Genomic DNA, 25,311 nt, shown 5'->3' on the forward strand with positions numbered 1-25,311 from the left:
TGGCTGCTCAATCACCAGATCTAAATCCAACTGAAAACCTGTGGAAAATCATCAAACGCAAAATGGAGAACCACAAGCCCAAAAACAAAACAGATTAGTCTGAATTAGTGCAGCAGGAATGGACTGCTGTGAAACAGTGATTATGAATCAGTACTAACTCCTGTGTGGATCATGAGACTAAAACAGACAGAAAAGAAAACATGGAATCCTAAAAGCTGTTTTTGGCAGAACAATGCCATAGCTATTGATGGAAGAACTTAAGCGATTTTGGTTATTATCAAGAAAACCATGGAAAATGTCTATCAGCTCTGAAATTAAACTCTACTGAGATATTTTTGTTGTTATCATTATATTTGCGCAAAAAAAATGTACCTATATTGGTACCAGGCATAAAAATAAACAAGAAATTAAAGAAAATAAGGGTGGTACAATCACTTTTTCCGAGACTGTATTTTAATGGCTTAGGCTGAAATACCTTAGACAACAGTTTGCTTAGTTTCATTTTGCCGAAATGTTTTCCGTCACGTGGTTGCAGGAGGGACTTTCTCATAAACTTCAGGAGTTTCTAAATGAAGTGCAGCCCATAAAGCTTTATTTTACAGTCTATGGTGGAACTTCGTTCCAGTCAAAACACTACCGTAAAACACAGATTTGAAACGCTGTGGTGGAGCTGAGGGTGTTTCAGCCAATCAGCTTTCAGACGATGAATGCGGAAATGAGAAAATATGCCGGGTGACAGGAAACTGTCAAGTTAAGAGAATAATAAAGGGAAAAAGATATGTTTACCTTCAAAATAAAATACATCTGTTGCTATTTGTTAATAGATTTCGGTAAAAAAGGAATTTATAAACTCAAAATATACTTATATTTCCAACTTATGTACTTTTGCATTTTTCAATCATGGCTCAAGCATTTTGGAAGGAGTATACACTAATTTTTTCCTTTATTTTGAAATATTAAAACGTACATATTTCCTAAACCCCAGAAACTTGACAGATGTGACAGCGTTGCAGCATCTGGCAGCCAGTTTTTGTAAAGAAAACCTTAGAAAAAAGTTCCACATCTCGTTCTCTACAGCCTCAAACAATGGAGTCCGACACTTTGCTGCACGTCTGTAATTTCAGCACTCTGTTTGTGTGCATGGTGCTCAAGTTCCCGCAGATCTTCGTCCTCATGAGAGCCAAATCTGCGACTGGAGTCAGCCTCAACAGTCTGCTGCTGGAGCTGCTCGGGTAGGAGGTCTAGTAGGACTTCACTGGTGTGTTCTGTTGAAGTAAATATGTCTAACTTATTGGGAGATACTGTTTCCAGAATGGTAAGGTACACGGTGTATTGTTAAGTAACACAGGTGTAGTGTGGATTCTCATGTGCAGAAGAACTCCATTTTAAAATCGTCAAATTTATTGTTTTTACTGTTATAGATAAGGCTGCACAAATTTTTGAATATAGTTTCAAACTGCTACAGGAACCCTAATATGTAATAATAAATTCGGCTTACATCTGAGCCACCACCCATCTTTGTAATATTATAATTCTAGAAAGCATACATTCCTGTTGAATTATTCTCCTAAACATAAACAAAATAAATGTAGCCTTAAATACAATAAAAAACATAATATACCACACACAAATTAAAAACAAATGTAGGGAATCAGTGGGTTTGTTGGATTTTCATGTATATTTTTGTCAGGTTAATCCCCAAATTTAAAATGAACATAAGGCCTTAGTCTCAATGTTGCTGTTTGTAGTCCTGTAAAGTTGTATTTTATGGAATTATTGTTGAGTGGGTGGTCTAGTAGAACTTCATTCATATGTTTTACTTAAGTAAATTTGTCTAACCTATTGGGAAATACTGTTTCCAGCCTGATAAGGTACACAGTGTATTACTGAGTAACACAGGTGTAGTGTGGATCCTCATGTGGAGAGGAACTCAATTTAAAAATCGTGAAATTTATTGTTATTTATTGTTTTAGATAAGGCTTCACTTATCTTTACATGTAATATCAAACTGCTAAAGAAACCCTACTATATAATGATAAATTCGGCATACATCTAAACCACCACCCATCTTTTGTATTCATATAATGTTATAAAGCATTACATACATTACTGTTGAACTGTCGTCCTAAACATTAACAAAATAAATGTAGCCTTAAATACATTTTTTTTAAAAAGCATAAAATAATACACACAAATTAAAAACAAATGTTGGGAATCAGTTGGTTTATTGGGTTTTCATGTGTATTTTTGTCATGTTATCACTAAATTTAAAATGAACGTAAGGCCTGAATATTGCTGTTTGTAGTAAAGTAAAGCTGTATTCTATGGGATTATTATTGGATGGGTGGTCCAGCAGAACTTTACTCGTGTACTTTGTTAAACTAAATATGTGCATTTGCTTTAGATAAAAGCGTCTGCTAAATGAAATTGTAGAATTGTATTTAAACTAGTTAGGTTTATTTTTATCACCATCATATTTCTCTACTGGAATGTGCTTGCTGTTTAAATGTGCTGTATAAATAGTGGTGACTGCACTTCTAGATTTCTAGACTAACAGTTAAATAGATCAGGAGGAGATTGTCTCCACGAGGCTCCATGACTGGTGCACACGCCTCAAAAGCTGCCCGATAATGAAAAAGTAATCCGGCCATTAAGGCTTAACTCTGAACGACTGTGCTTTGTTTGCATATCGGAGGATTTGGGGGAAATTATTGAGGACAGTTTGGCTTCTGCCGTGTGAAACGGAGAGCTGTCTGATGAATCTGTGCCGCAGGTTGAACCAGTTCTTCCGTACTGAGCATGAAATGCTGTCGCTGTCTGTTCTAAGCTTCTATCTGAGGATTCACTGGTGGATCAAATCGTTCTGTGTGAGGCTGTATCCCTCCTCGGTGCCTGGCAGTAGCTGCACTGTCCGACACAAACGCCTCCTCTGTGATGGTGAGCGATAGCCTGCTGTCACTGTGCATGCACCAGTGAAATATTCAGGCCTTAAAACTGCACTGGTAAGATGTTTGTGTGGTGATAAAGCAGCTTTATCAGCATTAGCTACGCAGCATGGCTACAATGCAGAAAAACGTCTCCCCTCAATGAGCTATTTTCACTGCTGTCGTTCCTGGTTCCAAATAACAGTCCAAACATGAAACCTGTTTCAGTGCAGATAGGTTAATCTGCTATTACATCTGTTTTAGGGTCGATAGAAATGTTGCTTTTTTTTCAGGGCAGATAGAGATCATGAATAATCAAGGAGATTGATATCCAGTACCTGAAACCCATCACTATTTACAAGAAAAATTAAAAAACTGATGTCAAAATTTAGAATAACACAAAATTCAATCTCAAAAATTTGTTGAAATGCTGTTAAATGATTTTCTATGTTTATTTCAAACTGATGCTAGAGTAAGGGTTGGGTGGTTTGGTGGTTAGCACCGTTGCCTCACAGCTAGAAGATCCTCAGTTTAAATCCCGGCCTTCCTGGGATATTTCTGCATGGAGTTTGCATGTTCTTCCTGTGCATGTGTGGGTTTTCTCCAGGTTCTCTGGCTTCCTCCCACAGTCCAAACACATGTTGATAGTCATGTTCACTATGTGATTTCACTAGATGTGGAGAATATCAAAGAGGAAAACTTTAGTCAAGGAAGCAGTCAATCTAGTTCATTTATTTTGATACCATTGGATTCCTTAGTGCTGAAAATGGTGGTTTAGCTGTCAAACCTATGTTTCTAGGTTATTTAGAAGCTGAGATATTGATGAAGACCTCTTCTACGGTAGCCATTCTGTAAAATCCAATATGGCGGCCATATAGGACTGGGGCCAAATGGAAACGTTCTGATTGCTTATTGGTGGAGCCATTCTAAAGGCGACCAGAGGGGCGGGGGTGTGGAGGGCACATTTAAGGAGCCACTGATCAGGTCAGGTGTGGCGCACAAGAGATTCATTGTTTATGACCGCAGGCTGGCGGTGTTCTTTGAGTTTGAATTTGGAAATTTAATTATTATTTTTTTAAATCAATAATTGGATTCGCATATCCAACCAAAGTGACCTGATGACTTGTTTGTGGAGGCAAAGAACTAAGAAGCACGCCAACTAAGCTGCAAGAATAAAACTGGGAACGGTGCGTCATCACTGATACAAGAAGGTTTTCAAAAATGTATTGGATCAAGATATAATTGTGGGACTTTTTGTATCATAGTTGACATTTTTGCTGTTTTCAGGCCTAAAATCAACATGGCCGCCTATAACCAAACACCACATGGTATTTTTACAGAAAGATTCTTCTTAATATTATATACACAATTGAATAAAATTGAAATTCAAAGTTATTTCTAAAGATGTTGTAGTAAACCTGTTGACTACTGTATATTAAATAAGTCAGAAAGCCTTGGAGTCTGGCCAGTCTTTTCATCAGGAGGAAATGACATCATGTGGAGCAGGTCATGTGATCTGGAATTAACACACTTCCTGGAGAGGTGTTTTTGTAATGGGGAACTTAGTGGAAAGTGATTTCTTGGATACAGATACAATTAGTTATTTTTCCCTAAATGTGATATATTGCCAAAAAAGAAATATCTGTCATGATTATCTCAGCTTAATAAAAAGAACACAATCAAAAATATTTTTGAATGAACTCATTTTATTATTGTTTAGCTAATTAGAAGGTGGTCATTATTAAATTGGGACGGTTATTTGGCATTTTAGTGATATCTGGTCATTTTTTATTAAAAACCGAGACACAAAATGACAAAACCGAGACATGAAATGACAAATTCTAGTGATATCCAGTCATTTTTAAGTAAGTGATTGTTTTTGTAATAAACATTTATGGAATTTGTAAAGACATGATCAAAATGAACATAGAAAACATGTTATTTTTACTTTTAATAAAAATGTATGCAAGATGTATCGCATGGACTTCAAAAGTCCCTTAATTATAGATTGACTGCCTTCCTGCCTTCAAATTGTCATAATGTGACTCTACACTGTTGCCGTGTGTATTTACTCCTCCACCACTCACTGCAACTCGAGCACACCAGCTCACATATAACTGCTGAAACACTGTGAAAATACTCCACGCTACACAGTGGCAAATTGTAATATTGGAGTAAATCATATTCTAACTGTAAACTGCTGAAGAGTGAAAGAGAAAGCTCCTCACTGCAGGTGAACAGGAGGAAACCCTGAAGTGTGAGTCTGTGGAAATGCTCAGCTTTGGTGTTAACTGCCTGGAATGTGTCGCTTAACATTTACAAAACTGTGTGTAGACATGTAACCAAGGGGGAAAAAAGAGGAAATATTGTCACAGGAGGGAGTCTTTGAACAGAAAATCTCTCTCTGTAGACTGCTGATTCATCCTGTTTGCTGAACATATTCATTTAAGAGCATGAATGAACGGAACATCCTGCCTCTGCTTGGCCGTGAAACTTGTCGCCGGTCGCCTGTAAGCTCGCTGACATGCTAAATGAATCTGTTCCAACTACGGGGCTTTGAGAGATCCGTTTTCATGCCAGTGACTCAGATTTCGCCCTGCTTGTTCCTGTACAGTGCTTCATTTTCAGTCTGATTCTCTAACCTGACACCATGTCCCTCACAGGTTCATCGTTTTTGTAACGTACCAGATGTACTACGACTACCCGCCTCCTACGTACCTGGAATACCCCATCCTCATTGCCCAAGGTCAGTCACTGTATGCCGTCACATCAAATGGTTTTCATTTTGAACGCAGTTTTGGTGTTTCTTTTCAGGTTTTCTGCACTGAGCATCTTTCTGAAACTCGACTCCTGAATTTATTCTTCAAACAGAGGCATTAAAATATTATTACACATAAAATCACAATATTACTGCAGTAGTTGGTTGAGATGATTTTTGTTCCACCGAGGAATGGAGGAATGTGACGATCAGCATACGTTTGTCTGTTTGTCAGCAACATTACTCGAAAACAGACAACAAATGGATTTGGATGAAATTTTCAGGGAAGGTCAGAAATGACACAAGGACCAAGTGATTAGATTCTGGCAGTGATGCAGCTTATAGTCTGGATTCACAGATTTGTTAAAGATTTTATTATTAGTGCCAGATAACAACATGGCTTCACTGTAACCATGACAACAAGTGGACGCTACGTCAGCTGCCTGCTGATGATCACAAGACTTGTGATCCTGCTACAAATCCACCACTGAGGACCAAGAATGTTTATAAAACTGTAACTGTGAAATATTCCTACTTATTAAAAGAAATTTTTGCTAGTTTGAACACATTTTAAAGTCATTTTGGACCCGTTTTTAGTATTTTTTTAACCCTTCTCAGCCATCCTAGACAACTAGCTGACTGTGGACAGATTTTGAACAGCTGAGGAAGATTTTTTGAGCAAGTTCTGAACAAATCTGTGTAATTTCTAGTCATTTTGTACATATTTTGGGTAATCTTTGACAAATTTTTTTCACAATTTAGAGAACACTTCTTTTATGAGGTCATTTTTGAGTCATTTTGGACGTGTTTTTATTGTTTGTAGGAATTCTTTGAACCCTTCTAAGACATCCTAGATGTTTAACTCATTTTGGACAGATTGTGAACAGGAAAAGAGGATTTTTTTGAGCAAGTTCTGGACAAATTTTGAATAATTTTAGACAAATGTGTAGCTAGTTGATGATTTCTGGATCATTGTGAGATAGCTCCATGGTCTCTCTGTAACCATGACAACAAGTGAACACTACATCAGCTGCCTGCTGATGATCACATGATTATGATCCTACTACAAATCCACTGCTGAGGACTTATCAGGACTTATCCATCCGAAATGATCCAAGGAACAACTGATTAAATTATGGAGGTGTTTCTGAGTCCCATCAATTCCTGCCGCCCGCTACATATTTAGGTCATGTGATTCGGTATCCATACATAACGTACACATGCCTGTGCTCAGCTCAGTGTAATTTTTTAGAAAAGATTTCATCCATCAGAAATGATACAGCGACTGAGCAGCTTTGGTGGAGGACTGTGCTCTCTGATCTGATCTATCTTACTGATTAACAACCACACACAAACAAACCACTATTCACACTTCTGTATACATACGGTCTCCTACCTACTGTCTGAGCATCCCTATAAAATGTGGACTCTGCAAATGCTCATGCTCTGTGTTGTTAAGCCCACCATATACCGGAATACCAATAAACACCCCACTGCAGCAAACGTCGAAGGACTAAGAGTGAAATGTCTTCAACACCTGAATATTTCCTCTAAAATCTGTCAGTCCATTTTTGTTGCGACCAAACAGACAAACCAACACCGATCATCACATAACTCGACCGTGTTCCTTGGTGGAGTCAGTTTTTGCACATTTTATCACAAACTGAAGTGATTGAATGGAGCTGAGAAAGTCTTGAAGCTGTGGTAGCTGCCAAAATGACTTCTAAATTGTAGAGTATTCAATTCATTGTCTGAAATTTTTGTTAATTAGATTTCAGTGTCAGATTTTCAATACATTTGAAAAAAAAATGGCTTGATTTCGATTTATCACTCTGAGTTATGATAGTGGATTTGTGGGAAAAAATATCAAACTTTTGGCTTTAAAATTCCACACAGAACACGATAAAATGTGCAAAACGTCTGAATGCTTAGTGACTACTGAAGCACCGACATCAGTGGTCCTTGAAATGAAGCCCTAAGTGGTGCATGTTCTAACCTGGCCTGTGTCATCAGATGTCATCCTTCTGCTGCTGATTCTTCATTACAACGGCAGCCTGCGGCACAGCCTCCTCTACGCCTTGGTGTATCCTTTCATTTCCTTACACCAGTAGACCTGAAGATGTTCATTTGATGCCGAGGAAAGTCACCGACCCAGTAGTCTTTTGTGTGCCGCCTTAACTCAGTGTGTTCAGGTTTGTGGGCGGCTGGAGGCTCCTCACTGTGGAGAAGTGGATCATAGACCTGGCTATGGTAATAAATCAGTTTAACATCAATCATAAGTCACAGCGTATGACAGAGTAAGCAAAGAGATGGCATGTCATCAGTCAGGAGTAATGAGGTGGAGATCTGAGAAGAAACTTATCCAGACCTCATTTCACCTGGTGTTTCTCAGAAAGACACCCAGACCTTCTGGAACGGCCTCGTTGCTTAATGAGATGAATATGTCTTAAGGCCTTTTGCATATAAAGAGGTGGTGATCCTGCGACTGCCTTTCTCTCCAAAGTTTGAGACATGAGAAGCGTTTGAAACTTTGTACTTTTTGAAATTCAGCTCGACTGTGGAGCCCAGCTTGTCACTGTATAATATGAAGTGTGACCTCCACTCTCCTCCCAGAGCCTGTGCACGTTCATTAGTGCATCCAGTAAGCTAGCTCAGCTGCAGTGTCTGTGGAGGTCCAAGGACGCCGGGCAGGTTAGCGCGCTCTCCTGGGCTCTGGCTACCTACACATGTACGGGTGAGTGGAAACAAAATGCTCCTCTATGATTTACTGCTTTACCTGTTTTGTTTTGTTTCAAATTTGTTTTCCTGTGGCTGTTTTTTATTTTTCAACCCTTAACCCAGAGGTGTTAAACATGCAGCCCGCGGGCCAAAAGAGGCCCAATCTGACCCCCGAGGCGACTTTGTAAAGTGTAAAAATTACAGCGAAGACATTAACTGCAGATTGTAGATTTGTAAAACTATAAATTTAAAACAATTTCCAGTACATGACAAGTTGTTTTGATCATAAAGTAAAATACTAGATTGCTCGCTGTTCTTTTGTTGTTTTGTGCCCTAATTTTTGTAATATTTTGTCTGATTTTGTTTGGGGTTTTTTTGTCTTATTTTTTGTCTGACTTGTCATTTGTCTCATGTTTTTGTTGTTTTGCGTTTCCTCTCAGTCTTGCTTTTGTTCTTTTTGTCATTTTGTGTTTCACTTAATTCATTGCTTTTGTCTTATTTTTGTCGTTTTGAGTCTTTTTTTGTGTCGCTTGTCCATTTTTATGTGTCTGTGTCTCGTTTTTGTAATATTTTGTCTTATTTTGTGTTATTTTTTGTCTGACTTTTGTCGTTTTGAACATAAAGTAAAACACTATATCATTCATTTTCAGATAGCTGTGACTAAATGTTGTGTTCCTTTGTAGACACTCTGTGATCTGGAAGTTGTAATGTGGAAATGATAAACTGAGGCTGAATGTTGTTGGAATTGAACTGTTTTTTCTTAAGATATTTCAGGTTGTTCATGATGTTTGGCAAGAAAATAGTTCATTTTGAAAATGTGAACATTTTGAGAATGAACTTTTTTGCACTTAAAACAAAGGAAAAATTAGGAGTTGTGGTTATTTATAGGTTATTATGCTGTGATTTTACTGGTCCGGCCCATTTGAGATCATATTGGGCTGAATGTGGAACCTGACACCCCTGTCTTAACCCTTTAAAGTTCACCCATTATAATATTTGAAATTCAATATTTCAACCCGAGAGTGTTACTGGAGGACATAACAAGGCTTTTCCTTTGGTGACATTTAATTGAGAATTTTCATTTTGAAATTCAAGGTCAGTAAAGTTACCATATATATGGTTCCTTGCCCATGTAAAAAAAAAAATCCAAGAAATGTAAATATCATCACTTAGCACAACGACTCAACTGTAAAATCTGTGAGTTTGGTCAACTAACTGTGGTTAGTTTTGACGTTTCGGCCGCACATATGGAAAAGGACCAATCCACAAGTCCGTCTTTTTCTTTTCCAACTTTGGAGAAAAGCGAAAATTTGATGAGGTCCAGGCCTCTGCTGATTGGTCAGATGTCACTACGTCGTATACTGTAAAGTAGAGTGATCTTTGCTGATTGGTGGATGGAAACCACATGCTTCTCAACCTCACTGAGAGGCTGGAGCAACGGCACATTTAATGTGTGCAGAAGTTACTAAATATGGTCACTGGCTGTATGAAGGGTTAACCGACACCACTGTTCAAACGTTTGGGGTCAACCAGGCAATTTCATGTTTTACATGAAAACTCCCTCTTTTATCCATGTGCTAACATAACTACATAAAGGTTTTCTAATCATCAGTGAGCCTTTCAACACCATTAGCTAGCACAATGTAGCATTAGAACACAGGAGTGATGGTTGCTGGAAATGTTCCTCTGTACCCCTATGGAGATATTCCATTAAAAATCAGACATTTCCAGATACAATAGTCATTTACCACATTAACAGTGTCTACACTGGATTTATCATTCATTTAATGTTAGCTTCATTAAAACTGCTTTTAATTCAAAAATAAGGACATTTCTAAGTGACCCTAAACGTCTGAATGGTAGTGAACGTTATGCCAGTGTCCTCCAAACCTAAAGGATTCACTATGAATCCGGATTTAAAGTTAGTTAAGGTAACTCCAGTTTAGCTTGGGGTTTGCTATCGTAGCATACGCTGCACACAGAACCTGCTCTCTCTATACAATAAAACATATACAGAAGTACTGCCTCTGACCAGTCAGTTCTCTTGGTAAATGGCATCACTATTTCTATAAGAAGGAGAGCGTCTCTTCTGAGTGTTTAGAGTCCAGACCTTTTCTCACCCTGACCAGCATCTATCAGATGGTCCATGGAGGGAACATCAGCAGTCTTTGCTTTGTTTTCTTTGTGTATGAATCACGACAAATCTCAAGTCAGTTTTCTTCTCTATGCTTTTTTGTAACGGGGGCTGAAAAAGCCCTGAAGCCTTTTACTTGTTGACCTTTCAGGAGTTGCAGTGAGGCTGAATGATGTTTTTAGATTTGTTCTTTACTCGCTCCTTGGACTGTTTAACAGCACCAGAGTAGCAGCAGACAGTGTGCGTCTGAACCTGGACAGGCTGCATTTAATGGAAGGTTGACTGTAAATCTAAGCAGATCCGCCTGTTCTTTAATTATGGGACAGTGGTGTTGATGAGCCAGTTATCTTGGCTGAGCTTCTCTTCCTGCTTGGGCTGCAGCAGCTGAATAGCCTCTGTTTTTTGAATTCTTCATATAGGTTTTGCCTAGTGTGTCGTTCTCAGAGCTAAAGGCTAAATCCAACAAAATCTTAAAGTGTGCTGCTTTATTTTGGCCGGGCAGTGTATAATGTATTTGTCACAGAGGCTCTTTAGGTCTGTTTGATTTTCTCTCTGAAACGTGGCTTATTTAGACTTCTTCTGCACAGCTCAAACCTTTACATCTGAGAGCTCAACGTACATGTAAATAAAAGACGGAAAACTGCACTGCAAAAACTCCAAATCTTACCAAGTATATTTGTCTTATTTTTAGTCAAAATGTCCCATCCTACTTGATTTAAGATAAATTCACTTAACAAATAAAATATTAGAAGTTTTACTGATATATAAATATGGAATCATTTAAGTTATTTTTAGGATTTTTTGGGAAGATTTCTACTCATTTTTTAAAAAATATTTAGTAGAATTTTCTTGCCAAATTTTTTAAAATAAACTTTTAAGGGATTTTTTTGAATTTTCCTGCTGAAGGTTTTGCAAATTTAAAGTTTGAAAATGTGAAAAAATATATATATTCACAGTAAAAAATTCCACATTTTCAACATTTTTGGGGAATTTTTCGAAAAATTTTGGTGGAAAAAAAGAAATATTAAAAAAAAATGTTCCTACAGAAAATATTAGAAGTTTCACCGATATATATGGAATCACTTCAGATATTTTTAGGATTTTTTTTTAAATTTTTAATCATTTTTTGAAAATATTTACTAGAATTTTCTTGCCAAATTTGGGGTATTTTTTAAAATAAAATTTCTAAAGGAATTTTTTTTTAAGGAATTATTGGAATTTTTTTCCTGAAGGTTTTGCAAATTTTCAGAAATTTGGGAAATTTTTTTGCTGATTTTTGGGGATTTTTTTCAGACAATGAAACAGTGTTTTTTGGTGTCCATAAATGAAGACACCAGGAGGGTTAAATCATCTCAAATTAAGAGTGTAAATGAAAAAAAATCTATTTTTGAGTGAAAAACTGCTATTTTTAGCATATCTGGCTTATTTTAAGACACCTGAGCTTGACAATCCTGATAAAATAAAGCTTAAAATAAGTTTTCTAGCTAATTTTAAGATCTCAATATTCTAAATATCATATCTTATTTCAAGAAATCTTACCAAATCATTTTTCACTTGTTCTATTGGCAGATTTTTTCACTTATTTCAAGGTAAAAGTTCCTTGAAATAAGTTTTTTCTTTTTTGAGGGGAGCATTTTTTCCAGTGTGTCCTGTGAATTCAGGCATGTTTACATAAAACTTGAGAAAATCCGTTCCTTTAGCTGATCTATCCTTTTTCACACTGAGAGGTTTAACAGAGCATTGGATTTCTTTTGGAGCTACACTATTGTCTTCATTATAAACCCTGTTTTTTTAATCAATTTTTGTAATTATTGTTTCCTGATTACCTCTTCAGTTTTACATTTTAATTTGTAAAGCTTCCTCTACATTTTGCTGCATTCTACAGTGATTTGCAGTCTGTTGAAACAGTCATTTTATTTGGGAGGGAAATTGTTTAAATTAATAATTTCATCTACGTACTAGTCATTAGTGGCAGCTCTACTTGCTTCGTAGCACCGGCCTCTGACCACTCTGAGTCAGAAAAAAACAACACAGACATACAGAATGATCTGCTTTTAGTTGGCCGGTAGTTTCTGCAGAATCAATGGAAATGATGTGCCTCCTTAAATCCGCCACTAAGTTCACCTGCTGACTGACAGCGCCGCCTGCTGTTTGTTGGCAGCAGCATATTGTGGCTTTCTAGAGCTTTAAAATGATGCTAACGAGAGCAGTCACACATCCAAAGGTTCAAAAACTCCCAATCATTCCGCTCTATCCGCCTCATACTGGTGTTTAGAATTCCTTAACCAGTTAATCAGCTCACATAAATTCTGCTCCCTGAAGTACTGTCGCTGGAATGTTTCGCTTCCTGAATATGTATGATACCATTTTCTTGGCTGCTAATTTAATAAATTACCAATTCAACACTTCATTAATTAAATATCAGATGCTCTGCTGGATAATGAGGATGTCATTAACGCGGCTTCCTCTTTGTTTCAGCTCGGATTTACACCACCACAGTGACGACTGGAGACACGCAGGGTAAGCCGGTCTGCATTACAAACCACTGTGGGATGTGTGGGGTCCCAGATTGGCATATTTAATAGTCTTTACACATTTCAGAAGGAAAAGATTTGTTTACTAAATAACTACTATCACAGTGTTGCATAAAGTTTTTTGGGTGTTTGTTGTGCTTTTCTGTGGGGATGTCTGGTGTGTTTTCAATCATAGGAGTCAAACACAAAGTGACTACAACTGTCCCTACTTCTTAGCTTTGGGACTTTTTTAATCCATCCTTGAGTCAAAGGAGCAGTGTTTCCATGCCAGAGGAAAACAGCGCTGAGTCAGGACTGTTAGTCCTCATTTCTCAGAAAGTTGCGTCAAAGTGAAAGAGAAAATGTTTTTTATTCTGGCCAGGTTAAAGAGGCAAGATGTAGCAAGAAAACCTTTTTTTCAATGAAAAAAACATGAAATGAATCAGAAATCCAGTCTAGACATTGTTTATGTGGTAAATGACTATTGTAGCTGGAAACAGCTGATTTTTAATGGAATATCTCCATGGGGGTACAGAGGAACATTACCAGCAACCATCACTCCTGTGTTCTAATGCTACATTGTGTTAGCTAATGGTGTTGAAAGGCTCATTGATGATTAGAAAACCCTTGTGCAGTTATGTTAGCACATGGATAAAAGTGTGAGTTCCCTTCCCTGAAAATTTCATCCAAATCCGTTAGTCTGTTTTTGAGTAATGTTGCAGACAGACCGACTAATGGCGATCGTCACATAACCTCTGCTGCGTTCTCCTTGGCGGAGATAACATCAGAGATCAAACTGTTGTTTCTGTTGAGCTGAAGGAGCAGATTTTCTGCAGTGGAGGGATGTCAGATGAAACTTATAGCTCCTTTTAAGACTCAGACATCCAGCACACTTTAGCTTCCAGCTCCATCCACAATCCGTGTTTATAGGTACAGTTCTGCTAGACTTGAATGATTTACAGTCACATTCCCCTTCATCGTTTCTATGTAGTGATAATCTGTGGTTTTTGTCTCAGTTCTGGTGCGCTTCATCGCGATGACCCTGCTGAACCTGTGGGTGCTGCTCACGGTGCTCTACTACCAGAGACACAGCAGCAGCTCCAAGAAAGACGACTAAGGCTGGAACCTCACCGCTCTGGACAAGAGAAACGTTTACTGAATCACTCTGGACCCAGGACTGATGCGTAGCAACGGTTCTGTTCTAATACTGTTGCTTTTTATGTTTTTTTTTACCTCATTCTAAACCCACACCTTTGTTATAGAACATTCCAGTGTGCAAAAATGTGCATCGACCTGTGGTGAGAACAAAGACTCTGCCATACTGTATGTTAAATAAAACTGTAGTATTATTAGACAGGACTTCCTTCTCAGGATAAGAAATACTGTATTTTGAATAGTTTTATATCTGCAAAGTTTTTTCTGAACTATTTTAATAAACCAAACATATCAGCTTCCTCCAGTGTGGTCAGTTCAGTGTCGTGTGAAAAACACTCCAGTTGTTCGCCTCAACAGAATCACAGCGTAAGAGAGAAATAATCAGAACCAAAAGGCACATCCATGTCTTTATTGTTGAAGTGGTTATTATTATAGAGCTGTTTGGTAGCAAACATGCAATCTGGATGTAGAGCCCTTAAATACAAAGTGGACAAGGCTGTATAAATAATATAATGTGCACTGTATGGCATGTAAAATATATACTGTGTATATTTATATGTATAAAACATGCTTCTTGGTTAAAGGAGAGCACACACACACACACACACACTCACACACTCACATAGTTTACTCTCCATCTGCTATATAAGCCACATACACACAACAACGTGTCCAAACTCAGAGTTTGGTTACTTTTAATACAAAAATATCAGGACAAACACTTTTAGAAAAACTTTCAATGGAATAGTGCTGCTCAGTATTGAACTCATGGATCAGGATGTGATTGCATACCTTCACTGTTTCTGCTTCTTTCTGGTTAACTTCCCCTCACTTTCATCGTCACTACTGACCAAAAACAACGTCTGCTAGTAGGTGGAGGCCTGTGGTGACAGCACTCGAGTGCAGGGCCTGAAAAAGCAAACGCATGCAGAGTAGTTGGTGCTGAAAGGGGCTTCAGTCAAGTATGTTTGGATCCACGTAATACAATGCCTGTGTGTCGTCTCTGGGAAAGCCCAGATGTACATTCAAAACAACAAAAGGAGCCGAGCTCGGATCAGAAAAGCATTAACGGTGCACCCCTTGAATTCAGTAAACATTAACCCTCAGAAATGACAGTGCAGGTTGGTGAGATTATGGGATTGTGAGGATCTCATGTCTGGCCCTCCATCTAATGCCGTGTGTTCACTAAGAACTGCAGTCACACAGCAGCACACCGGTGATCCAGCGCAGGCCTCAGTCGCTAATCTGAATAAGAGCACTCAAGAATGATTTGCTCAAATGCAAGAGCAGCCTGACATCCCGTCCCCACTTTATCGACAGAACTGGATTACTCAAGCACCTCATTCCACATTCTTTGACTCTGGTGGACAGGCAGCTGGAAGCAGATCTGTGGAAAGCAAGAAGCTACAATCATTCTGGAATACAAAGTACAGACACTATCTGGGACAAACAACCCAACAACAAACAGCTGACTGTCTTCTGAGTGTAGTGTTCCCCATTAAACCCTTCATATTGTTCAGAATCATTAAACACAAGAATGTCTTTTGATTTTTTTTGGCCACAAGAATCCCCAAAGGTGGTGAGGACGATTTTTCCTGTCGGGTCCTTCAATCAGACGCCGTGTCCCGGTGATGGTTTGAATTGGATCGTTGAGGTAAATGCCGGCTCCTGCCGGCCGTGGTCAGGCCTCTAAGAGCTCTCCTCTGTTCTGTGGGCAATCAACGAGCTCCTCCAGCCACCCAGAGACACGGAATCAACAGAAGGCTTCAGCTAGCGTGTTTACAGCCACCCAGCTCGTCTAAAACGATCACAGGTTGAGCTGAGCCTGACAGATGGAAGCGACTGGAATCAAGTTGAATAAACGAGAAAACGGACTTGGTAACTCTCGCAGGCTGAAGCAGGACAGGCTGGCCGGTGGTGGAGAAGTGATGTGGAGTTCAGTGTGCTGATCTGCAAATGGAGCTTTGTAGAGTCTTTGATTTGGGAGGAAACACCCCACCACCTTAGAGGCATCACACTCCACAGCAAGGTTAACTGGAGGGACAGACAGACAGACAGACACAGGGTTAAACTCTGCTTAGGTTTAATGACAGTGAAGTCATCTTGTTCAACAATCAACAAACAGAGGCTTCAGAGAGAACAGAATGAAAGAATCGCATCTCCTCTCAACTATTCTTTTTTGGAGTTACATAAATTCACCTTATTGCACAAAAACGGACAAAAAAACTTAATATACTCAAAGCCTAGTTCAATATTCTGCCACTAAGTCTATGAGAGTATCCACATAAAGTGATCCCCACATTACTAGAGCAGACCTCCTAAGTCAGGGGTGTCAAACTCATCTTAGTTCAGGTTCCACATTCAGCCCAGACCAGTAAAATCAGAGCATAATGACAGTTGTTTTATTATTATAAAAAAACACATTTTGAAAATATTCACATTTAAAGAACTATCTTTTTACAAAACATCATGAACAATCTGAAGTTTCTTAAGAAAAATCAGTGTCATGTCATCAACATTCAGCCTCAGTTTATCATTTCCACATCACAACTTCCAGATCACAGAGTGTCTGCAAAGGAACACAACATTTAGCCACAGCTATCTGGATCTGAATGATTAAGTATTTTACTTTACGTTCAAAATGACAAAAGTCAGACAAAAAAGGACAAAAAACAACAAAAGACACAAAACACAACAAAAATAAGACAAAAAAGTTAGAAAGTGACAAAAAAAATGGACAACACAAATGAGACAAAAAGGAAACACAAAACAACAAAAATGAAAAACAAACAACAAAAGAGAGACAGACGACAGGAAACAAAACAAAAAGAGACAAAAAAACAACACAAAAACATTAGAAAGCAACACAAAATGGAGAAATGACAAAAATTAGACAAAAAATAAAAGTGAGAAGCAAAACTACAAAAACATGAGACAATTGACCAAAAAACAACAAAAACGAGACAAAACATTACAAAAAAGAGACAAAACGACAAAAGAACAATGAACAATCTCGTATTTTACTTCATGATCAAAACAACTTGTCATGGTCTAGAAATTATTTTAAATTTACAGTTTTACTAAATTACACTTAACGTCTTCTCTGTCATTTTTGCACTTTGAGGGCCGGTTTGGACCCTCTGGAGGGCCGGTTTTAGCCCGCGGGCCGCATGTTTAACACCCCTGTCCTCAGTGGTACGTGCACGAAGCCCATCATCCAGTGTGTTTCCACCAGTAGTCTGCCACCACCTCAGTGACAAGCAGCTTGTGAACAAACGTACACACATTCAGGAATTGAGTTCTTTGCCGGTAAACATCTGGACAAAGGAAGAACAAGAGCAGCCGTCATTTATACCAGGAACTGCTGGATTCTTCTCGCTTCATTTTGAAACCGTTTGACCTGCGAGGGCTGAGGTCAGAGGAAGCAACGGGTCAGACATGATAAAGGCTGTTTGGATCAAATGGACATGATAGGAGGAGTTTCCCTAAATCCACATTCATGTATTTATCACCACAGAAACAAGATCAGGGGTCTAATGTTTTCATGGTAGGCACTGCACAGCACACACAGTGTTACCATCTGAGGTCATCAGAAATGTATAGAGGAACAATCATCATCGATATCATCCAGCGCCCAGTCCCAGTCCTGAAGACCCAAGTCCTCCAATCTGAAAGGGGAGATTAGTTTTGATGGTTGTGTAACGAGAACTGCACACACAAACTGGTTTTAACACAAAGTCTCTCTTGGGGGGTGTTATTAAAACAGCAATAAGTGGCACCAGCTACAGTCCAAACGTTACAGAGAAGGGAACACGCTTGTTTGATTGTGAATGTAACGTTACAGTGCATCTGACTGAGTTAGAACGACGAGTTTTATGCAGTCCTTGTTGTTGTGTTTCAGTCAAACTTCGGAAAACTGTTCCACAGTAAAGACTGAACTGAGGCTTGACTTTTAAAAACATACATTACAAATGCAGTTGCAACATCTGGTAGAAAAACCACAAATGCAGCGGTCCCTCATCTATCATGGGGGTTATGTTCCAGAGGTAGCAACCATGTTTATTTTATTATTTATCTATAGTTAAGACTTTAGAAACCCTCCCCACACCCTTGGAAACCTTATGAACCACCGCAGAGCAACAACTCGGGGCAGCGATCAGACGTCAGTGTGAAATGGAGGCCAGATGCTGAACGCTGCTATAGACGGGAGACAGAGGAGACTGATGCTACGATCAATGAGCCAATCAGAGCCCAGCACTGGACGCTATGCATTTTAATTCTATTTAATATCCTTTTGATATGTTGTAATTCATTTTTCAGAATGTTTTTAATTTATTAGACTAGAAAAAGCTTATTTTACCACAAAAACAGTTAAAATAATGAGAGATCACAGAGCTGGTCGCTATGACTGAACTGCTGTGCTGCAATGCACTATGGGAGTTCAGGGTGTTGGGGGTTTAAATGTCATACTTGTGGTTTATGTTAGTGGTAAAGTGTTGCTAGTGTTTGTGTTGTATTGTGTTTTTGTGGTTTAGTCGGCCTAGTTAGTTTGGTTTAGTGTTCTGTTGTCAGGACCGTGAGTGTGAAGTGTGTTTCATCACTTCCTGCTGCATTTTCTGTAGTGTTGCACTTTAATGTGCATCTGCCAGTTGCAGAGCACATTAAAGGTAGTTATCCTTCCTCCAGAGTTGTTCTTCAACCCAGTTCGCCACAATAATGAATATATAAAAATACCTATATACTGCAAAATCCAATGATACAGAGAAAAATCTGCGATACAAAATTAGATATGTACAACATAAAATCTGCGATACAGTGAGACCGTGGAAAGTGAACCACAATATGGGGACTGCATGTTTTTGTAAAACTGTTGAGCTCTAGTTGATCACATACAGACTCCCAGGATGTATTACACATCAAATCAGTTTTAGAGCTTTTAATAGCCGACTACTGGAGTAAAATGCAAAGATTATGTAAATGTATTCAGTCTGACTTCAGTTACTATTTCTACTCTGCATGCAGACGGTGCATTTAGAAGCTTTCTCTCTCTTTATTGTGTAATAAAACTCACAACCTGTTCTTTGCCTCATTGGGGACCTCCTGTGTAACTTTTAATTGATCTAAGTAGCATTAGGCACAAACTGGAACACGACCTAACCTTTTCGTTTGAGTTACTGAAACATAAAGGCCGTTCTGCTCTGCTACCTGCTCTTGCTGGTGGGAAGCTGTCGGCTGGGCCTCCTCATGGACTGGCTGGGCTGAACCTTCATGGAGGCCCGTGGCGAGGAGCGTGCAAAGTGCTCTGGTGGTGGAGGCTTCTTGGGGATCTTCTTGACCAGTCGGCTCACCCACTTCTGCTGCTCCTCCTGGGACACGGCCAGCAGCAGCAAGTTCTTGGCTGTAGACACGTCGTAGTTCACTGGTGGTAGAAGGGAAGGGACATTTTCTGTCATCTTTTCATGTTTTATTTAGAAAAAAATGTCAGTTTTAAACCTTCAAAAGCTGCACTACAGTATTAAATGACATTCATGTTTCAGCTGATTCCTCCCTTGGTAAAGCGATGTACTAAAGCGTCCCACCTTTGCAGGGGGCGATGATCTCCTCCTTCTTGTCCATGTGGTCCTTGTGGCACTTGATGTGGCAGCGCCGGCACTCCAGAGCAGGCGGTGGCTTGAACATGTTCCACAGCGGTTTGGTGCATGCCTCACAGTTGGTGGGGAAGTGGTAGAGCGTGGGGATGAACTCGTGGCCTTTGTGGCAGATGTAGCTGGACTTCTCTCCCATGGCCAGCGGCTCCACAGGAAACACAGGCTCTTTTTTGCTTTCGCCCTCATTGGCATAAAGAATCTGGAGAGCAAATAGAGGATGAGGATGCAGGACTTTCAAAAAGACACTAGGTTGTGATATACACAGCTGGAAATGTAATAAACAAAAGCTCTATCATTTTCCTTTCTGAGTATTACTCCAACATCTGTATAGAGTAGGGTTGGGACTTTAACACGTTAATTACGATTAATTAATTACAGACAAAATAATGCATTAAAAGAAAAAACGCATTTAATCGCACCTTTCTCAGTTGCCTAATTTCTGGCACACCAGTAACACTGATGCACACTCCAGCCCAGTAGGTGGCGGTAGTGAACCTAAAGTCCGTTTACCAGCCGCGAAGAAGATACACAGGACGCACTCAGCGTAGAAACGTTGGACCGACATGGTGGCTCAGTTGCAAACTTTCTTTTTTATTAGGAAAGCTGTTCATCAAAAAGTAGCTCTGAAAGCATTTAAGGTGAGAAATAATCTGCTGAATCTGTCCTCTATTCAGTTTAATGGTTTAGACGTTTAAAGATTGGCGATGCGTCAAACCTCTGCTAACTGCGCCGCATTTGCATAGATGAAACTATTTTATGCAAATGAGCTCCTGGGTGACGCTCCACATATTAGCTATGGCAGTCCTGGTACCGGCTAACAGTGTAGCCATCCCATAATAGACCACTTTTCAACACATTGAAAGTGCTTGAGTTTACAAAAAGTCTCATAATCTTGAATATAATCGCTATAATTGCACGTTGACTTTGCAGTAATCGGTGAATGCAGCAGACAGATGAAAAATGCAGACAAATAGAAATCAAACAAGCATTTTTGCTGCATAAATTCACGTATATATCTATTCATCGATTCAGTCGTCAATCAAAACGTATTTGAATTGAAAAATTTTGCTTATTGTGATTAATCACGATTAATTAATAACAAAGCCTGTAATTAATTTGATTTTTTTTATAAAAATTACATCCCACCACTCGTCTATACCGGGCTTTGCAAAAGTTCTGTTACACTTGTTGAGACATTCACGAAAAATAAACACAAAGATTTTTTGGTGCAATAAGATAAAACTTTTGGGTGGCCACATTTCTGATTAATATTATCATTAACACATATATTGAAATATTTGGAAAATAAAAAATTATCTTATTGCACCAAAAAATCTTTGTGTACATTTTGCTTGCATTTTGCAAGTGTAACATAACTTTTGCAAAGCCCGGTATATTTGTATACATACTGCATTATGAATATTGGCCGATACATAAACATTGGATGTTTTCAGGCTTTAATTCATACCATCCAGAAGGTCTAATCTGGCAGTTAACAATTTAAATATGAAAACAATCCTGAGGCTGACCTGGAATATCCTGGGAATCTCTTTGGCGTCAGCTCGGTACACATCTGTCTGAGTGACAGGCCTCACATGGAAGATTTTTCTGTGTGATGAAAGCAAATGTGACTTAATGCATTTCAATACAGCAGCAAATCATCCTGAAAGAAACAACCTCATGAACTACAACTTCATCTAGGATCTGTCAGACGTCGTACTCACTCTATATCCAGCACCATGTAGGGAATGGACTGCTCCTTGTCTTGCTCGCTCTTGTAGAAGAGAATCTTCTTGCTGCTCACTACAACGTACTACAGAACAGGGCAGATAATGTAAGAAAATCAGGGAGGCGTTTCACATCATTAAAGCATATTCATTGATTTATTCGTACTTTTTTCTCCCATCCAAACTTCTTTGTGTTATTTCTGACGGGGAGAGAGAGCCAACCCTCCAGCCTCGTTTCTGAGTGGGAGAAACACAGAGTTAGGATACATGCAGTTTGGATTCCAAACAAAAGCAGAGGGGGGCAGATACCTTCAGTGCAGTTTTCTCAAAATAATGGCTGCTTGATTTTCAGTCACAGCAGTAAACTAAATATTTATTCTCATCACTGCTGTGGAACTTGTAACAGATGTTTGATGCATTCTGGAAGTGCTTAAACTGAACTAATAAATGCCACATATCTAAAATACATATATAATATACAAATGTGTGTCTAGAATTATGGTTGCATTGCAAAAGAAAGGATGGAGAAACAGTTCTTGTTAAAATTAAGCAGCTGCTGAACATAGATATAGACAAAGACTCAATGAGAGAGGAGGCCACCATGGCAGGTGAAGGAGTGTCCATACACAGTGGAAATAACTGGTATTCTTTGCTAAAGTTATAGGACTACAGGGCGTCCTCGACTTACATCAGAGTTCCGTTTCCACAGACTGATGTAAGCTGATTTTCACCATAAGTTGGAACGCCGACAGAAATGTAAACAATGCATCATACGTGCATCACGATATTGATCAGTTCTTCAAAAAAGTCATGAATACCAACGAATTTCATGCATGTATGAGTCATTGTACAAGAAGATAACAGAATATGTTTCACTGTTTTTACAACTTGATCTAATAATGCCGTTGTCCTTTGGTGTTCCGAACGTTTTATTAAATCTAATTTTAGTTCCATGGTGTGTTGTTGCTGAAGGCAGAAATATCAATGTCCTTTTATTTTTGAAAGTTTTTTGAAGTTTTGACAGTTGTCACTTCCTGCCTGCTATTTTTTGAAGTTTTGATTTACACACATACACGCTTTTCTGGATGCACGGCTCTACTTTTTAAACGCCACAGAGGCAATGTCATAAGTAGTTCACTTCATTTATGGACTGATTGGTTACGTTAAAAGAATTTATTGACATGTATTTATGTTGCTTTATTCTGTTTTTGTTGCAGTTTTCCCTCTGTAATGTGTCTCAAAAGCCACAGTAAAGAAGTCAAGTTTGCTACGACTCATGATTCATTTCACAAGCACGAGTTTAACTAGTTGGACAGCTGCAGTGAAGACAGCACACATGGAGACGATTTGCCTTTTCTTCGAAGCACTTAGGCTTGGGAGCCACAATGAAGGGCAAAAAGTTAGTGAATGCAGCACAATCCAAGGTGGCGTACAACAGCAGAATGTAAACAAAGCCGTCTTACTGCGCTGCGTGACGACAAATTCATCCGCTCATCAACTAGTTCCACATAACGACGAAACACCGTAGCTTGAGGACGTCGTAAACTGAGGACCTCTTGTATTAAATATTAAAAAGCATTTCTAAACTCAGCCAAACCTCTTAGTAATTTCAAAAATACTTTAAGATCAGAGCTGTGTTTCCAGTGGCTGAGTTCTTACCTGTGTATGCATCGTCAGCATCAAACTCTGGCCCGCTGCTGATGCTGGCAGAGTCCATCGACTGAACGCTGAGTGACTGCAAGAGATTCCTCAGCTGCTCTATGTCGCTGTCCTTACTGTCCAGAGCCATCTGCAGCTCGATACGCATCTGACTCTCCTCTGCCAATTGCTAAAATAAGACAAGGGAACATTAAAGAGAAAAGACGATACTGAAACACATTCATTCTCTCAGCAGGGGAAATAATGAAAGGGAATCTAAAGGTCAGGTCTATTTCACTGTTTAGGCTGACTTTTCACTTACCGCCTGCATTTCGTTGATCTCCCTCTGGTATTTGATAATGCTGCTGTTGAGTTTCTCCTTCTCTGACCTCAGCTCCAGCTGCAGCTTCCTGTTCTCCTTCTCCTTCCGCCGCATGTCTGTGTCATTACCACGGCGACTGCCACCACCTCCGCCACCGCGTACTTCCGGCGGCTTTTTCATACAAATCTCCTCCAGCTTATTGACAGCCTGTGGAGAGACATAATTAATGAAAACCTAAACGATGTGATAGGAGAAACGTCAACTTTAGCGCATAAATGGTATGATTAGGTCTGGAACACGGTTATGTCTATAACAACACCAACCTGAGTTTTCAGCGTCCTCTCTGACTGCAGCTGCTTCTCATATGCCTGCTTCATCTGGTTGAACTGCTGCTCCCAGTCCTTCGACTTATCTGAATCTAAAAAAAGAGAAAAAAAAGACACATCAACAATGAACGACAAAACCATGACAACAAGATCAACCAAACATTCAGTCAAAGTGTATTTCTATAGCCCTTGACAACAGACCAAAGGGTGACCAAAGTGCTTCACAGTGAAAAACAGGAGAAAAACTTAAAAACAACACAGTAGCTTCAAACAGACATAAAATATACAATAAAACAGTCAAACAAACAGCAATAAAACAGCACTAAAATACACAATTAAAATAATTAATCGTATAAAATGTGACCATGCTGCTACGTATGAAAAGCCATTTTAAACAGGAAGGCTGTGATTTAAAAAGACCCAGGTCAGTGACGGTGCATGTCGGGGGTGGGGGCTCTCTTTTGGTCCCGTAAAATTAGAAGCTTGGATAAATAAGTTGAGGCAAGACTGATAAGAGCTGTAAAACAAACATTAAAAGTTTAAAAAGAATTCTGGACTGGACTGGAAGCCAGCGGAGAGCATAAAGGTGATGTGCTCACATCTGGGGGTGTTTGATAAATGACGCGTTGCAGCATTCTGCACGAGCTGCAGGCGGCTGATGGATGACTGGGAGACGCCAATATAAGGTGCACTGCAGTAGTCCAGTCTCAAGCTGATAGAGGCATGAATGCCTTTTTGAAGCTCGTTATGGTTAAGAAAAGGCTTGACTTAAACTGAAAGATTTAGCTTGAATTTGAAACATTTTAATTACCCTCTGCTGCCTCCTTCAGTTTGTTGTTCAGCTCCTCCTTCTCATTGGCCAGGTTGGCGACGTCACTGGTCAGGGTTCTGTTGGCTTCTTCCAGCTGCATGGAGCACAAAACATCATCACTGTTATTGATCATAATGTGCGCTACTGAAGCAGTCTGCCACTCTCCAACCTGAAGTCATTTTGCTCTATTTTCAGAGCGTAAAATGTGCTGGATTTACACTTTGTTGTAGTGCATCATGCTTTATTACTACAGTAATGGAAGGTGCCGTTTCACTCATCAACATGTCGGAAACAGTCGCTGAATCCACCAACAAAACAAATCTATCATCTACATTTAACATATTAAGTAGAAAGGCCGGGGAACAGCCGTTACTGCCGCTCACCGAACTGATGGTGATGTCCTTCTCGGCCAGCTCTTGGCGATGGCGAGCCATCATCTCCTTCAGCTCCAGCTCCTTCATTATCTTCTCCTTCTCCAGGTCCGAGTACTGCTCCTCAGCGATGGAGCGTGCCAGCTGCTCTGAGTCTGCCTTCGTCAGGGTGATCTCCAGCTGGGCTGCCAAAGAGTCCCTGAAAGAAAGCAGGAAAAAATAATAAGACTGAATGACAGCGATGAATTCAAACGTACAAATATTTC

At 39.3% G+C, this 25,311-nt stretch overlaps 2 protein-coding genes across 2 annotated transcripts in view; one reads left to right on the plus strand and one right to left on the minus strand.

The window, feature by feature from the left end:
* The first annotated feature begins 989 nt into the window (after positions 1 to 989).
* slc66a3 (solute carrier family 66 member 3) lies at positions 990 to 14,501 on the plus strand. Its single transcript, XM_022192976.2, has 7 exons — positions 990 to 1,232; positions 5,588 to 5,670; positions 7,696 to 7,765; positions 7,875 to 7,932; positions 8,296 to 8,416; positions 13,013 to 13,054; positions 14,064 to 14,501. The coding sequence occupies exons 1-7, from the start codon at positions 1,087 to 1,089 to the stop codon at positions 14,162 to 14,164; spliced, it is 621 nt and encodes a 206-aa protein (XP_022048668.1). The 5' UTR covers positions 990 to 1,086; the 3' UTR covers positions 14,165 to 14,501.
* Positions 14,502 to 14,596: 95 nt separating this feature from the next.
* rock2a (rho-associated, coiled-coil containing protein kinase 2a) overlaps positions 14,597 to 25,311 on the minus strand; it is a 55,239-nt gene continuing 44,524 nt past the window's right edge. Inside the window, exons 22-32 of the mRNA XM_022192975.2 lie at positions 25,058 to 25,244; positions 24,675 to 24,768; positions 23,861 to 23,955; positions 23,538 to 23,744; positions 23,237 to 23,405; positions 21,744 to 21,814; positions 21,575 to 21,663; positions 21,380 to 21,458; positions 19,782 to 20,049; positions 19,408 to 19,621; positions 14,597 to 16,236 (exon numbers count right to left, since the gene is read on the minus strand). Coding sequence (XP_022048667.1) covers positions 16,233 to 16,236; positions 19,408 to 19,621; positions 19,782 to 20,049; positions 21,380 to 21,458; positions 21,575 to 21,663; positions 21,744 to 21,814; positions 23,237 to 23,405; positions 23,538 to 23,744; positions 23,861 to 23,955; positions 24,675 to 24,768; positions 25,058 to 25,244 — 1,477 coding nt within the window. The 3' untranslated portion in view covers positions 14,597 to 16,232. The remainder of the gene's footprint in view (positions 16,237 to 19,407; positions 19,622 to 19,781; positions 20,050 to 21,379; positions 21,459 to 21,574; positions 21,664 to 21,743; positions 21,815 to 23,236; positions 23,406 to 23,537; positions 23,745 to 23,860; positions 23,956 to 24,674; positions 24,769 to 25,057; positions 25,245 to 25,311) is intronic.

The sequence above is a fragment of the Acanthochromis polyacanthus genome, chromosome 1 (assembly GCF_021347895.1).
Source record: "Acanthochromis polyacanthus isolate Apoly-LR-REF ecotype Palm Island chromosome 1, KAUST_Apoly_ChrSc, whole genome shotgun sequence".
In the NCBI taxonomy this organism is placed as follows: domain Eukaryota; kingdom Metazoa; phylum Chordata; class Actinopteri; family Pomacentridae; genus Acanthochromis; species Acanthochromis polyacanthus.